This window comes from Nymphalis io, chromosome 20 (genome assembly GCF_905147045.1).
Source record: "Nymphalis io chromosome 20, ilAglIoxx1.1, whole genome shotgun sequence".
NCBI classification, from domain to species: domain Eukaryota; kingdom Metazoa; phylum Arthropoda; class Insecta; order Lepidoptera; family Nymphalidae; genus Nymphalis; species Nymphalis io.
The window spans coordinates 2,151,479-2,165,929 of record NC_065907.1 but is presented as its reverse complement, the minus strand read 5'-3'; the positions used below and the strand labels follow the sequence as shown (position 1 = coordinate 2,165,929).

At 30.8% G+C, this 14,451-nt stretch overlaps 1 protein-coding gene across 1 annotated transcript; it reads right to left on the bottom strand.

The window, feature by feature from the left end:
• Window positions 1-4,545: 4,545 nt before the first annotated feature.
• LOC126776492 (synaptic vesicle glycoprotein 2C-like) lies at window positions 4,546-13,115 on the bottom strand. The gene is made up of 10 exons (XM_050499059.1): window positions 12,869-13,115; window positions 11,715-11,933; window positions 10,806-10,968; window positions 10,308-10,489; window positions 8,475-8,659; window positions 7,770-7,930; window positions 6,847-7,009; window positions 5,929-6,203; window positions 5,345-5,472; window positions 4,546-4,709 (listed from the first exon to the last, which is right to left on the bottom strand). Exons 1-10 carry the CDS (start codon window positions 12,900-12,902, stop codon window positions 4,642-4,644), a joined length of 1,578 nt encoding a protein of 525 aa, XP_050355016.1. The 5' UTR covers window positions 12,903-13,115; the 3' UTR covers window positions 4,546-4,641.
• Window positions 13,116-14,451: the final 1,336 nt, after the last annotated feature.

Genomic DNA, 14,451 nt, shown 5'->3' with positions numbered 1-14,451 from the left:
TGTGTGTATTTGTATGTCCTTGAATAATTTTTGGGTAATAAAACGATTTAGGGTTGAAACAAGAAACTATTCATCTCGAGCTTGTGTAATGAAAGTAAGGCAGGCATTGTACTATTCAGCTGCTGTTATCCTACTTATGCCTTATTTTTTTTATGTGGCATCACTGCCACGGTTATCGAGGCGATAAATGCAAATGGTATCCATGGCAGCACTTCACCTAAATAAATAATCATACACCTACAAGTTGAGATGATGTTATAGCTCTATTTATATTTTTATTATTATTATTTACTCATTTAGTTCACTAATAATACTACATTAAGAATCAATTCACATATTTTGTACACTGGTTTATATGTACATCATTAACAAGTACACACAAAATTCTCAAAGTGCCTCGTGAACTTATATTATAATTAATCTAAATCTATCTTTTTTATGTTATAGGTAGGTGGACGGACAATTGGGCCACCTGATGTTCAAAATCAAAATTACAATACTTTATTCGACATAGAAGCATTACTCTTACTTATTCTCAATAGCGGACCGAAGTCTGGAAGTTGGAAGTGTGTACACTCCCGTGCCTCGGAAAGCGTGTAAAGCCGTTGATCCTGCGCCTGAACTCTTTCCGGTCGTGTCGGATAGCCGTCCCATCGGATTATGAGATTTAGGGAATAGAGAGTGCACTTGTGTTTGTGCACACACTTGTAAACTATAATATCTCCTGCGTAGTTGGCTAATCTCTCTTGAGATTGGCCACCGTGGCCGAAGTCGGTCTGGAGGACATTATTAATATTATTACTCTTACTTATTGATAGTAAAATCACTACCACCCAAAGATGGGCTTGCATAAAGCTCTACCACGTAGCGATACACCTATCTAATAAATCTATTAAGCTGTCTATGCTAAGTTTGCTTTGCCGGAAAAGAAACTTCTGGCAGGTTTTATACCTGCATAAAATAACGTAGTTAAGATATTGTAACATCTCTATGTTATATCCTTGCCGATCACTGACAATTAATTATTTATAAACCCATAAAAAAGGTAAACATCAGTCTCCTTAAGTCCCACTTCTGGCCTGAGGCGTCCCTCTGTTTGGGGAGAATGTTAGGAGCAACACAAATTTGTCCAATACCAACGAAATTAACACTGCGGTACACGCTTATAGACGTGTGTTTAGTGTACTGTACTACACTAGACACACGTCTTTAGGCGTTCACTGTTCCAGAAAGTGTTAAGATAGGGCTTAATGGAGATATAACTACCTGAAAATAGATTTTAAAAAAAAATGTACAGACAAATTGAGTACCACTTTTTTTTTTTTTAATTCAATATTTACATATATTTAATTATTATGAAAAAATAATACATTTTTTTGTTATAATGTTCATAAAATATTTTGATGATTTATCTATTTATGACAGTAAAATTATTCAAGTATCCAATTGAATTGTCATTCTTATGCTAACATCAAAAGCCGAAACTAATGCACGAATCATAAATTAATTTGTTTCAAACGTCAGAATTAATACTATTGTGCTCTTTCGGCCAATGACAGTTAATCAATCGCTGTATTTTGAAGGCATTTATTGTTATTTTCTATTCATTTGTAATGTGTTATGTCTGTATGTTATATATATTTTGGATCCATATATATAATTATAATCCATGAAAATAATCGTCTAAATCAAATCAAATTATTTATTTTCTTTTTAACTATCATCATCATCATCATATTCAGCCCACATTAATCCACTGCTGGACATGGGACACAGACGCTAATTCTCCCGGTCCTGCGCTAATCGCATAATTAACTATATTATTTTAAAATATTCGTTTGACTTCTTGGTGGTTTGTTTACCAACAAATAATAATAAATAATCACTTCTTGGTTAAAACTACATTATAAAAAATTAGTAATAGCGTTTTAGATAATTACGAATTCTAATTTTTGTTCTCTCGAAATTATGTATTAATTATGTCTGTAAGTCATACTCAAATATTAATATACGACTCGATTTTGAAGTCCAACAAACAAAGTCACGGGAGCTTATCGTGCGATATAAATACGATTCTATGCCGAAATTTCGTGAATTCTATATTTATGTAAATTCAAGTACATTGGTACAAGCGCTATATAGAAATATTGAAAATCTTGTGTCAGATACACAACATTTTATATTCCTAAACATTTTTTTTCATTTCGCTTACAAGTTGAAATGTTTCGTAATGATTTTGTTTATTTCTTTAAATATATTGAGCTTATTAACGAAACTGTTTATTTACTTTACTTTATATTTATTTATAAATTCTTTTAATAAACAATACTTTCAAAGCTTAATATCAACGCGAGTGTCTCGTGGCGGCTATATAATATTTAACTACAGTAACACTAGTGATTTTATTTTAGTTTCGACATGTATATATTATATAAAAGTATATATGTTTGTATATAAAAATTAATTACGTTTTAGAGGATAATTTACTTGCATCGTTGCAAATGCGTCATTATATTTTAAATAATGAAACAAAAAATTGATTAAAAATAAAGATAAGAATCATGTCTGAAGATGTAATTATGATATTGTTTTTACAAAGTAATTTACGAACAACATTGACTTGACAAGATATTTCAAACAATAGATGAGTATATTTACATTAAAGGCGCGCCTAAGGTTAGCAAAATTTCAAATTCTGCGCGTCCCTTACACGACACGTGACCTGATTTCTATACTTTTTCTATCTAAAACGATGACTAATATTATATTTAATTTTTTACACATTTATAGTTTTTTTTTTATGTAAGAATGGGCAAACGAGCAGGAGACTCACCTACTGGAAAGTGACGCCACCTAAGGACACCTGTAACACCCGAAATCTTGCAGGTGTGTTACTTTATTACACCTTTTATTGTTAACTAAAACAAGGACTTATGGAGAAAAACATAGTAACTCAATTTATAAGGGCGTATTTGTTTTGATATAAACACGGTTTCAGGTTCTTATTTCTTTTAAAAAAATTACGAATATATACATTCGTATTTTCGATGTTGTTTTTATTCAATTGACTCATATAACTCAACTATAACCGAATAAGTTTTCAATAAAAAAAATTAACAGGTTTTAATTAAAATGAATATTGTACCTGTATCTAGTATGGCTACCATTGACCTTTCTATATTGCTTGCAATTTATAAGCTTGACGCAAAGTATAATCGCGCCAGTTTAAAAAAAAATCTTCCGTTGGATGTCCTATTTATTAAGAAAGGCTATAAGCTATGTAACAACATGCTAAAATACACATGGGTGGGGCTGTAACGCGGGTCAAATCACGCGAATTCTCTGGTACTAAATAATTAATATTATCATTATTATTTATTAACTTAGTGCATTGTTAGTTAATAATTTAACCAAATTCTCTTCAGAACACATTTGATATTTTTCCATAGATATATATTTTTGTTTATTTTACAGAACAGCCCAGCAGTCCAATTGACTCAATTGCTTACGTCCTGACAAACCAACGATTTCCCTATGGAATCGTGATATGAATAACATTTATAAGGGTGTGGAAAAACTATTTTCCCAATTAATTACTTTTACGCTGACTCGAGTTATAGGAACGTGTGCAGAATATTTTGTTCTATGTTGATTTTTCTTTGATTAAATGTTTATTGTAGGGTAGTTCTTTTCTGTTAAGAATAGCTTCACAAGCGGAGTGTAGTAATTATTATTTATATTGCACTAAAAAAACAGAATTATTATTTGACTTGAAAACAGTTTTGAATAAGTTCAATACTTTTTACTATAAAAGTTTAGTGGGGTTACTCTAACACAAAGTATTTTTGAAATTTGTAAACTGTTAAATAGCATTTATATACAGATTTACTACATATTATTGAATTATTATATACATATGGTACCTACATATGGTACCTACCTATGGTATGGTATGTAAAGTAAAATGGCAAAATTTTATATGGTAATTTTTTTTTCTATGTTACTTTTTTCGATATTTTTATTTATTCTTTTGTCCGTCTATTTATTTCGTTAGACGAAAGGCCACCTTATGATACCACTTTAGGTCACCACCGTCCATAAGTGCCAATGGCACTGTATGAAATATTTACCATACATTACCAATACGCCACCAACCTTGGGAACTAAGATGTTATTTACCTTTTGCCTGTAGACACCTTGATGATGCCATGTGCACTGTATACTGGCTCGATCACCCTTCACCGAAACAAAAAAATTCCAAGTATTGCTGTTTGCCGGTAGAATATCTGATAAGTGGGTAGTACCTACCCAGACGATTGACCAGAGATTGGAAATAAATTAAAAAAGTAAATTATTTAAAAAAAATATTAATTGTTTTAACCCTTCTCGGGATTTGAAAGTATTTTTGATGACGAATTGTCTTTGGATCATACACAGTCATATTCAATTCAAATTTCGAATCAAATTTATCATTGGCTATAAAAATATACTATATTCCATTCAAATAAATTATTTTAAATTCAATTATAAAAAAGATCGTTTAAATTTGTCAGCATTATAATTATTCTACTGATAAAAAACAAAAACGTACTCGCAAATAATTATAATAAATTAATACATAATAATTATATTCATTTTCAATCACTTATCTCCAGTTTTTTTGTTGTCCTTGCTTACGTTTGGTAAAAAATAAACGAGGATTGCTATACCTGAAATAGATAATATATTTATATTTTTATTATAAAATGATAGCAAATTAAATTAAATAGTGCAAATATACTGGCAAGTATGCTGACAGCATTTCCCTTTTGACATGCAATTCCAATTATTTTAGCAAAATATTCAATGAGTGTGAATAGTAGTGTATAGCTTTATTTGTGTGTGTTAGGTATGAAAAACACATACCTAACATTTTATTTTTTCTTAGAAAAAAATGTATCCTTAATTACGAATGCGTCAGCAACGACAACGGTGCACGATGATTTGATTAAACATTATATTGAAATTACAGTTTATTTCATACATTGAAATTGTAGACAAAGGCTTTTTCAGAAAGACAAGAGAAAGTACTCCATTTTTACATATTTTTTTAAGATAGATGAGTAATTGCTGTACCTGATGGTAATTGGTCCCTCAGCCCTTATACACCACCCCAATTTACAAAGCTTAAGTTTTTATGTCTGTATGTATGCCTCTATGTATTGGGACACCAACTGTTTACATAGCAATGAAATGTATTGCTGTTTGATTGCAGAATGGCGAGTTGCTGGTCATAACACTGACGATGCAGTAGCGTTTTAAAGAATTGTAAATATTATTGTAATAAATAAATAAAATTACATACCTAAAGGTACAACAGATGCCAATATAAATGGTGCCATACATCCCACGTTCAATAAAATTGGAAAAATTATATTACCGGTCAATGACCCCATACGTCCAATCATTATTATAATCGACACTGCAAGGGCTCTAAAACATAAAAAAATAAGGCTCTGATTAAGTAAGAACCATTTACTAATGTGTAATTATAAATTAATAGACGCATATCATGGTGACTTATTGACATAAGGCAGTTTATTTATGTAAGCAACCAGTGTAGTTATGTACATTGCGACGTAAAATAGCATTTCAGATCATGTTTAGGAATGCATTGAAAGTACGAGTATATAGTATGGTCGGTACGTTTTGTATTGCGAATGTCTTTTGGTGGGCATTTACTATTTACCAGCCTATTTGTTTGTTAGACAAAATAAATGTAAAAAAAATTAAAGTTTATTGAAATGAAATATATAAATATATACTGTATAAACATATGAATAATGATGTCTATATATATATAAATATTATAGATGTGATAATATGACAAGAACTAATTATAACTACTTATTATTATTAAACTTAAATTTACTACTTAATATTAATAACCTTAAATTTGTAGGGAAAAAACGAACAAAAAGGTTTTGCTGTAGACATAATGCGGCCTGCAGCAAAGATACAGAACAAGATATCAATACAGCTATTTGTAATGGTGCATTTGTCCAATATAGTACAGTTGAACAAATCGAGCTTAGAATTAAAATAATAAACATCAAAACTTTTTGTCCAATATAATCCACAAGAAGTCCACTGATTCCGACGCTAATTACGGCGGCGATTCCCAAAATAATTCCATTCATGTAAGTTTCACTTCCACTTAGTTTCTGGAAAGATGAGGAAAAATATTAATACTAGAACAAAATTGGATTTTATTAGAGTCCATTCCATTCCATTCATATGTATTGAAAGTGATCGTGAGTTTTTTCTCCATTCAAAATCAGGAAGATGAACCTGACTTTACTGACCTTATTGCATTGATGGTTCGTGTTTTTGGATTTTTAGCGTATAGCAATCTATCAAATAATTGTTTATACAAGTAGGGAATAAGGACACTTTTGAATCATCATGAAACATATTGAATTCAATGCAAAGCTACCACCGGTATGGAATCTAGATTCTACCGAGAAGAACCGGCAAGAAACTCAGTAGTAACTCTTTTTTAACCTTTTTTTTTGAATCGGCAATTTCAATCAAATACAATAAAATTTCTACCTATCTTGCTTGAAAATCATATAAAGATCCACGCTTTTTTATCATTTATATAATTTTGCGCTATGGAATAATATGCCTTATTTAGCAAAGCAGACTGGTTGTAGACTTTTATCTGATAATATTGCTTGCTCATTTTTTTAGAGGTATATATACGATGTTTTTTTTATTGTATAGAATGAAGTTTATTTGATTAAATATAGTAAATTAATTATTATTATTATTATGAAAATAAAGCAATGAAGTTCATTGACCTACCGGGACACACTCGAGTGTTTCCGTTGCATTTGTAATAACAGGTTTTAGATTATCCATGTAGTCATTTATCATCACACAAAATCTAGCTGAATTTCCATTATCTTTGCCATAGTTTTCAATAATCGTTGATAGTTGTGGATACCAAAGTCTCAATGAAGTAAACCTGTAAGTTATTCATACTATTTTATATATAATGAAGGAATACTCATTTCACTGGTGGAAAGACTTTGTGCAAGTTCGTCTGGGTAAGTACCATCCACTGATCAGATATTGTACCGCAAAACAGAAGGACTAGGTACTGTTGTGTTCCGGTTTGAAGGGTGAGTGAGCCAGTGTAATTGAAAGTGTAACACAGGTACAAGGGACTCAACATCTTAGTTCCCAAGAATGGTGGCGCATTGGCGATGTAAGCGAGGGTTATCATTTCTTACAATGCCAATATCTATGGGCGTTGGTAGCCACCTACCATCAGGTGGCCAATTTGCTGTCCGCCTACCTATATATATATATATATATATATATATATATATATATATATTATCCCTTATAAGACTTAAATAATAATCTATATAAAAAACATAATGTCCTCCTGATCGCAAATGGCTAGTGGTCATTCTCGAAAAAGTCTCGCATATTGTGATGTGTGGGAGATAGCATGTGCGGTAACTCAAGATCACCCTCTATGTGATGGCAAATCCAATACGACCATAAAAAGTTCCGGCGCAGGACCATTGCAATGCTTTACGTGCTTTTTGCGGTAATTTACACGAAAATATCTCCAGATTTCAGACACCAGGCTACTGAGAATTTATTTACAGCAGAAAAACCCAATACTTTTAGTCTAACTCTAGGTACCACAAGATTTAGACACTAAACCACCAAGACAGTCAAAATTTAACAAATAATTAGTCAACGTCACTTACACAATTAAACATGCAAACGTAACTAAAGAAAAAAGGATTAGCTTAAAGACTAGTGGTTTCCGGAACAGCTCCTTCACTTCAAATAGGCTAGTTACTATTTGTTTTTTGAGGCTGATATCTTTTGTTGGTTTTATTGTTCCAGATATATTTAATGACGTCACCTGTAATATTTCGTCAAATAATATTTTGTTAGAAATGACAACATTTTGTTAGAATGAAACAGGTTTACGTGTTTATTAGAGTCTGTTATTGTGAATTACAATCATAAAGGTATATTTTACTTTGATAAACATATTTTATAAACAAATACATTTTCAGAGCTATAAACATAAATTACATTATAGACTATAATAGTCGAATTGATTTCAAAATTTTTTTTCTGTTAAGAATAATCATTGAATGTTATTATGTATTGGCAAAATTTAGCAATTCTTCAGTAAAGGTACTTAACAGCAATCATATTTTAACTTATAGAATATCGATTTACAATCTAAATTGGTCTCAATATAATATTTAGATATTCGAATAATTGGCGAATGATTTAAAATCCAGGAGGACCCTGATCGTAATAATATCAAATGTTTTATCAGGTGCTCCGCTTAAGAGAAAATAAATAAAATCTCTACTCTTTCTCTGACTAAAATCTTAGAAAGCTGATATTATTATATGATATGATATGGTAGATTAAAGGTAAAGAAAATTTACCGGATATGTGTCTTTGTTGTTTCCACTATTCTCACTGTATATTCCTTTGAGAACCTCCAAAGCTTCCTTTTCTCGGCCGTGTGACAAGAGATATTTAGGAGTTTCTGGTAGTGACAAGTATAAGATAAAAGCAAACAAACTCCAAACGGAACATACATACAAAAACAAATTCCACGAATGTAATTCTGTAAACAAATAAAGGTATTAATTAAGTCAGTCATAGGTACTGCCGATAGAATTGAAAACTTGAAACAATAAAATATATTTGTCCAATTTCCATATTTATTGGCACTCCAAGTAATAATTATAACCCTTTTTAGTATATAGCTATTTATCAAAATATACAGTATGTCGCAAACTCCGTACAAAACATTAATAGTTAGCTTAATAGTAGTTAACTTAAATACATAAAGTTGTATTAATTTCATCGCCATTCTCTACCAGCCAAACTATGACTAAGCAAAAAAATATTCACTGTGGCAGCAAATGCTTAGAAAATATATTAATCACAAAAAATACAAATATCATAATTATTATTTTGAATACTTCCGGTTTTATTTGTTTCAAACATCGAATTCACGTAGACAAGACCGTTGCTAGGTCACTATGCGACGATAAATCCAAAACACGTTGAGAATTTCTTGATAAATAGCGTAAGTTAAGCCGGAACATTTAATATTGCTTCGAGCTTTGAGCAATCTGGGTAGATACCTCCCACTTATCACTAATTTAGCTACAAAACGTGTCTAGACTTGGGGAGTTGGCCAGTCCCATTACAGGAACACGGGAACGTCTTTGAATCTTAGGAATTGATAGACGTCTTGTAAATGCTATTTTTTTAACTATAAACAGTATTTTATTCACAAAACCTAAATCGTAAATTTTTTAAAAAAAAACCTCGTCTTCATGTCGAACGACTCGAAGGAGAAATTGTAATTACAGGAAAAGATATAGCATTTTAGTTCTCTGGGTCGGTTATAAGTAAAATCGATGGTGTATATCTCATACCTTGCTTATGACCAATAGTGAACGATTAACATTATATGTTTAGTCTACATATATCTAGAATTTTATTAAATATACGGACAATAGTGTTGTAATATATTAGGTATGTATACATTAAATTATGCAGTTTCTAGCAGAACCCTGAAGACTTTGTCTTGCTTGAGTATATAAACCAATTAACTAATTATTTTATTTTTGTTGAAATTATGTAAAGAAATTTTTATAATATATAAAATTAAAATAAAAAGAACAAAATACACATTACAAATGTGGCATTGTACCCAAGACGCTAGACAGCCTTTGGACTAAATAAGCGCCAGCTCTTGGGTCACCAGAAGTGTGGACCAGTTTTTTAGAAAGATCTTTTGTAATTTTTTTCGCATCGGACGACCATGGACCTAATGTTTAAAACCCAGCCCCGCAAATTCATATCCGTTGGATAAAAGTGAATATTTATAGACCAATTATTATTATCATCATAGCGATTGAATATGTACGATTTTGAATTGTGTATGTATTGATTTTCATAACATAGTGTACAGACATGTAGTAAGTCAAATAATTACTCGTAAATTAAAAATGATTGAGTGCATTCCTTGGAGTGCATTCCTTGGCTTGGAACAGATCGCTGATTAAATAGATTTTTAGTTATTATTATGTTTTTTTAATATATGACTGGCAACTATGCCGACTATGTAAGCGATCACCACCGCCTATAGATATTAGCGCTGTTAGAAATATTGACCTTCTTTACATCGCCAATGCGCCACCAACATTGGGAGCTAAGAAAATATTTAAAATAAATAGATAAATAATAAAAAAACTTACGAAAATATCCTTCCAATAGTGAATAATTAAATTCTAACGGTAATATCGCCCAGGCTAAGAGAGCGGCAATTATCAGAGCAACAGATATAAATCCAGAGTACATTATGAGCAATCTATCTCTCACGTTTAAATGACATAATTCAGTTAAATATGAGGATGTGGCGCTGAAGCACAAACTTAATCTGAAATTAAACAAAAATTGTTATAAACCAACAGTTTTATTTGTACTTAAGCTTTGTTGACATTTTTTTGAGATAAAAAGTCGACGAATTATCTCTTAGTAGAAAGAAAAAATAAAAAAATATATTTTTCTTAATATTCTATTGGTCATAATTTTAGCCCATGGGTGAATGTCCAATGGGTAAAGTTCAAATGTGCTTATAATTTGTACACTAAAGGTGTTAATTCACTGACAATAAATCCTAAGTTCCCACAAGTGCCATTGGGCAATATCAGCCCATTGATTAAAAGCCATTCAAATTTGATTTAAATACTTACGCGATTCCTTCTAAAAGTTTCGTCATTAAGAGCATTGTGTAGTTTTGACTTGAGCCTTCAATGATTGTACATACAAATATAATGGCGTTACCGCCTACTAGGAATATTTTTCTTCCAAATGAGTCTATTAAAAATCCTGCGAAAAGACTTGCTCCTATTTGGCCTTGAGGAATACATGAAAAATAAAAAGAAGATTAAGACGAAAAAAATTGCGTTCTGAAAAAATTGAAATAAGGACATACTCTTGTCTCGCATTATCATCTACAAACTTTATTCAATATGTATCATCTAATAAGTAGACGACTAATCTATGTATGTATATATATATTTATTAAATGCATAAACATAGTGAAGCTTGGAGGATAGCAGAAGTCGTATGCCATCTGCGTCACGGTAGCATGCGTAAGCGATCCCGTTGTGCTCCTTGTTAAGACCGCTGATTTTTTAGTGGGTATTCCGATGTTCGGGGCGCACTCGGCCCCTTGGACACAGGCGAGCCCCACATACCCCCCGCTGTTCCCGTGGGGGAAACGTGAAATGCGTTTTTCCAGCATTAAAAAAGTACGTATGCCATCTTATTCCTATATTTTTTTAAACAATAATACATTTTATAGTGAGTTAAAATCATCAAGACATTCAAGCATTTCTCGAATATAATACAAACAAGTTGTACGTTATAACTTAGGAAAGTGAATGTTAATACTTTCATTTACATGCATTTTAAAAAGCGAGCGACGTCATGTTATTATATTTCGATGGGTATCTTTCAATAAGATATTCACATATTTACGACCTTTAAAATGCATTAATTATTATTTAATTTTTTTATTACGTATAAACATTCTGCGATTTACACTTTTCTTCAATAAATTACGAATAGGTTATACATTAAATATAAAAATAATTTACCAAAAAATGGCATCCCGTTTAGTATTCCTTTGTGCAGTATATTCATGTTTAAATCGCATTCGGCGATTGGTAGAATGTACGAAGTTGTTGTCGTAACTGTCATTAAAGCCACAGCTGCGCATAGCGTCGCAGCTAACAGTCGTAAGTGGAATTTTCCGAATTTACAAAGTGTTAGAGCTTCCTCCAAAATTTGCATTTGATCTTTTGTATCGATTTCATCTGCAATAATTAAACAGTTATCGTTAATTACATTTATTCACAAGAAAAGAGCAAGAATCAACTTTGATATCTCAAAACATACAATAATTCGAAAACTATTAAAACAACTCATTGTCTTTCATGCAATAAATTAATCTTGAAACTCTCACGTTGTAAAACTTTTAAGTTAATTTGTGCCAATTTCCGCCCGCGGTTTCGCTCGTGTGAGGTGAAGCGGAGAAGTAATTAGGTATCATATGTCCTTTTATGTACTCCTAACAATGTTTAGCAAAATCATGATAATCAAGTTAATAGTTAAGACATTGAAGCGTAACAAACAAACTCACTTTCGCATTTATAATATTAGTCAAAATGAACGAAATAATTTTTATTTTAATCATTTCAGTTTGTTTCATTGACTTGAGATTTGCAAGATAGCCACTGCCCGTTTTTTATAGTCGTATGTTCAAATTTCACATTAGTACAATGGCTTATGAAAACATCGCCACGGGTAACTTATTTTAATACCCAATTATTTTATACAAATAATAAAAATGAAACTTATCTTCATTAATTATGGAAAAGTAATATCATATGATTATTTTTATTACGTTTATGCAAAAAATAATGTTATAACCCCCTTATATGTTATAACCCAATTATAAAAAAATAAATTATTGTTATCTTACCGATAAAATAGCAATGACTTACTATTTTATATGTAAATTATTTATTAAATATCCATGAATTAAAATATTACAATATATTTTTAACAATTAAAGTTTAATTACAGGCACAAGGAACATAAAATCTTAGTTCCCAAGGTTGGTGGCGCATTGGCTATATAAGCGATGATTGAAATTTTTTACAATGCCAATGTCTAAAGGCGTTTGGTGACCACTTACTATTAGGCCCATATGTTCGTCCGCCTTCCTATTCTATAACAAAAAACTCACCTTTAGGCTGTTCTTGAACAGTTTTTACATCCATTTCGTATAATATCACAAAAGATGAAAACAATTTAACATTAAACACTATTTCATTTATTTATTATTATAAGCACAGATATTTTTTATCTCATTATAAATATCATTCTCAGCCGTCAGAGAATTTTATATTCACGTCGTATTATATTCGTTTGTTAATATTTAGTTATTTATAAAATAATTTTATTCGAGTTATTTTAACGCACTTGTGACCTGTTCTGCGTTAACTGTGTTACTAAAATTCATTTATAATTTTAGTGTTTTAATACTAGATAAACTGTAATTATTGCATCAATTAGATATTTGTTAATTTACACAGACATTTAGCTTGGAAACGTTATCAATGTGACTAATAATTAAATTAATATTATAAGGAGAAAATTAACATTAGTACTTTTTGTTATAAAATGTGTCATTCTAAATAATATTAATAAATTTTTGCGTCTCATTTGTCTTTACTACTCAATCGATTATCATGAAATTTTGCATACACGTTTTCAGGGTTACAGAAATGGAGATACCTATCATCTGTCCCCGTCTCGCTTACACACCAAGCCGCAGGGGTAAACGAGTTTTAAATATAACTTGTAGTAGTTTAGTTCCTTTAGTGCAATCAAAGATATTGTATAATACAATTGTAGCGTTTTGAGATACAAGCGCCTATTAGATACGTTCTAGTAGCGAATCGTGATTTACATAATTTCTATACACTTCATCTGACTTCGCCATCGAAGAATGTCTGTCAGAAAGGCTGTGACTAAAATCCTTTAACATTTCCCAATTTAAAGTATGTTTTGTGCTATTTGAATTATATGTTTAAAAAAAAGAGTTGTTTTGATAACTCGCAAATAGCCATGTTAACTTTTAAAAGAGGCAGTTATTTTTGTATCATAGACACTACAATTTTATTTATATATAGTTATAATGGCAAAAATTGCTGGCCTAATATTTATCTAATATTAAACCTAATATTTCATATATTAGTTTCTAAAGTCTGTCAATTTCTGAACCATTAAAGACGAACGACTTTTCTTCGATTCTTTGAAATACGAATTAATCTTTTTTTGTATGTTATAAATATAAAAATGATATCAACCTCTTTACATTTTCACATTTCTTTCCTAGTCTTTCTGATTGTTTTACACAATTCCCCGCTTAAATTCAAATATATCTGCTATGATGTAATAACTTCCTTGTAGTAAAATCCAGAGATACCAGATTCGAATTGGGGTTAGTTAGTTACTAAAAGTTATCAGGCGTGTGAAAGCCTGTTGCTGTGTCTGAATCATTTTGTTCCTGTCAGATTGCTATCCCATCGACTTTGAGAAAGATAAATGCGTTTGCTCTGCGTGCGCAGGCGCCTGTAAAATATCTCTTCCATATGTCTTGTCTCTTAGATTGACTGCCGTGATTGAAATAACGTCAACAGTTTTTTATATTTCATTCTAATATAAGAGACTTACAACCAATATTGTGAGTACGATTGATTGATAATGCAAATATTAATTTTATATTTAAAAGTTAAATATATTAAGAAGTATGTTACATTATAT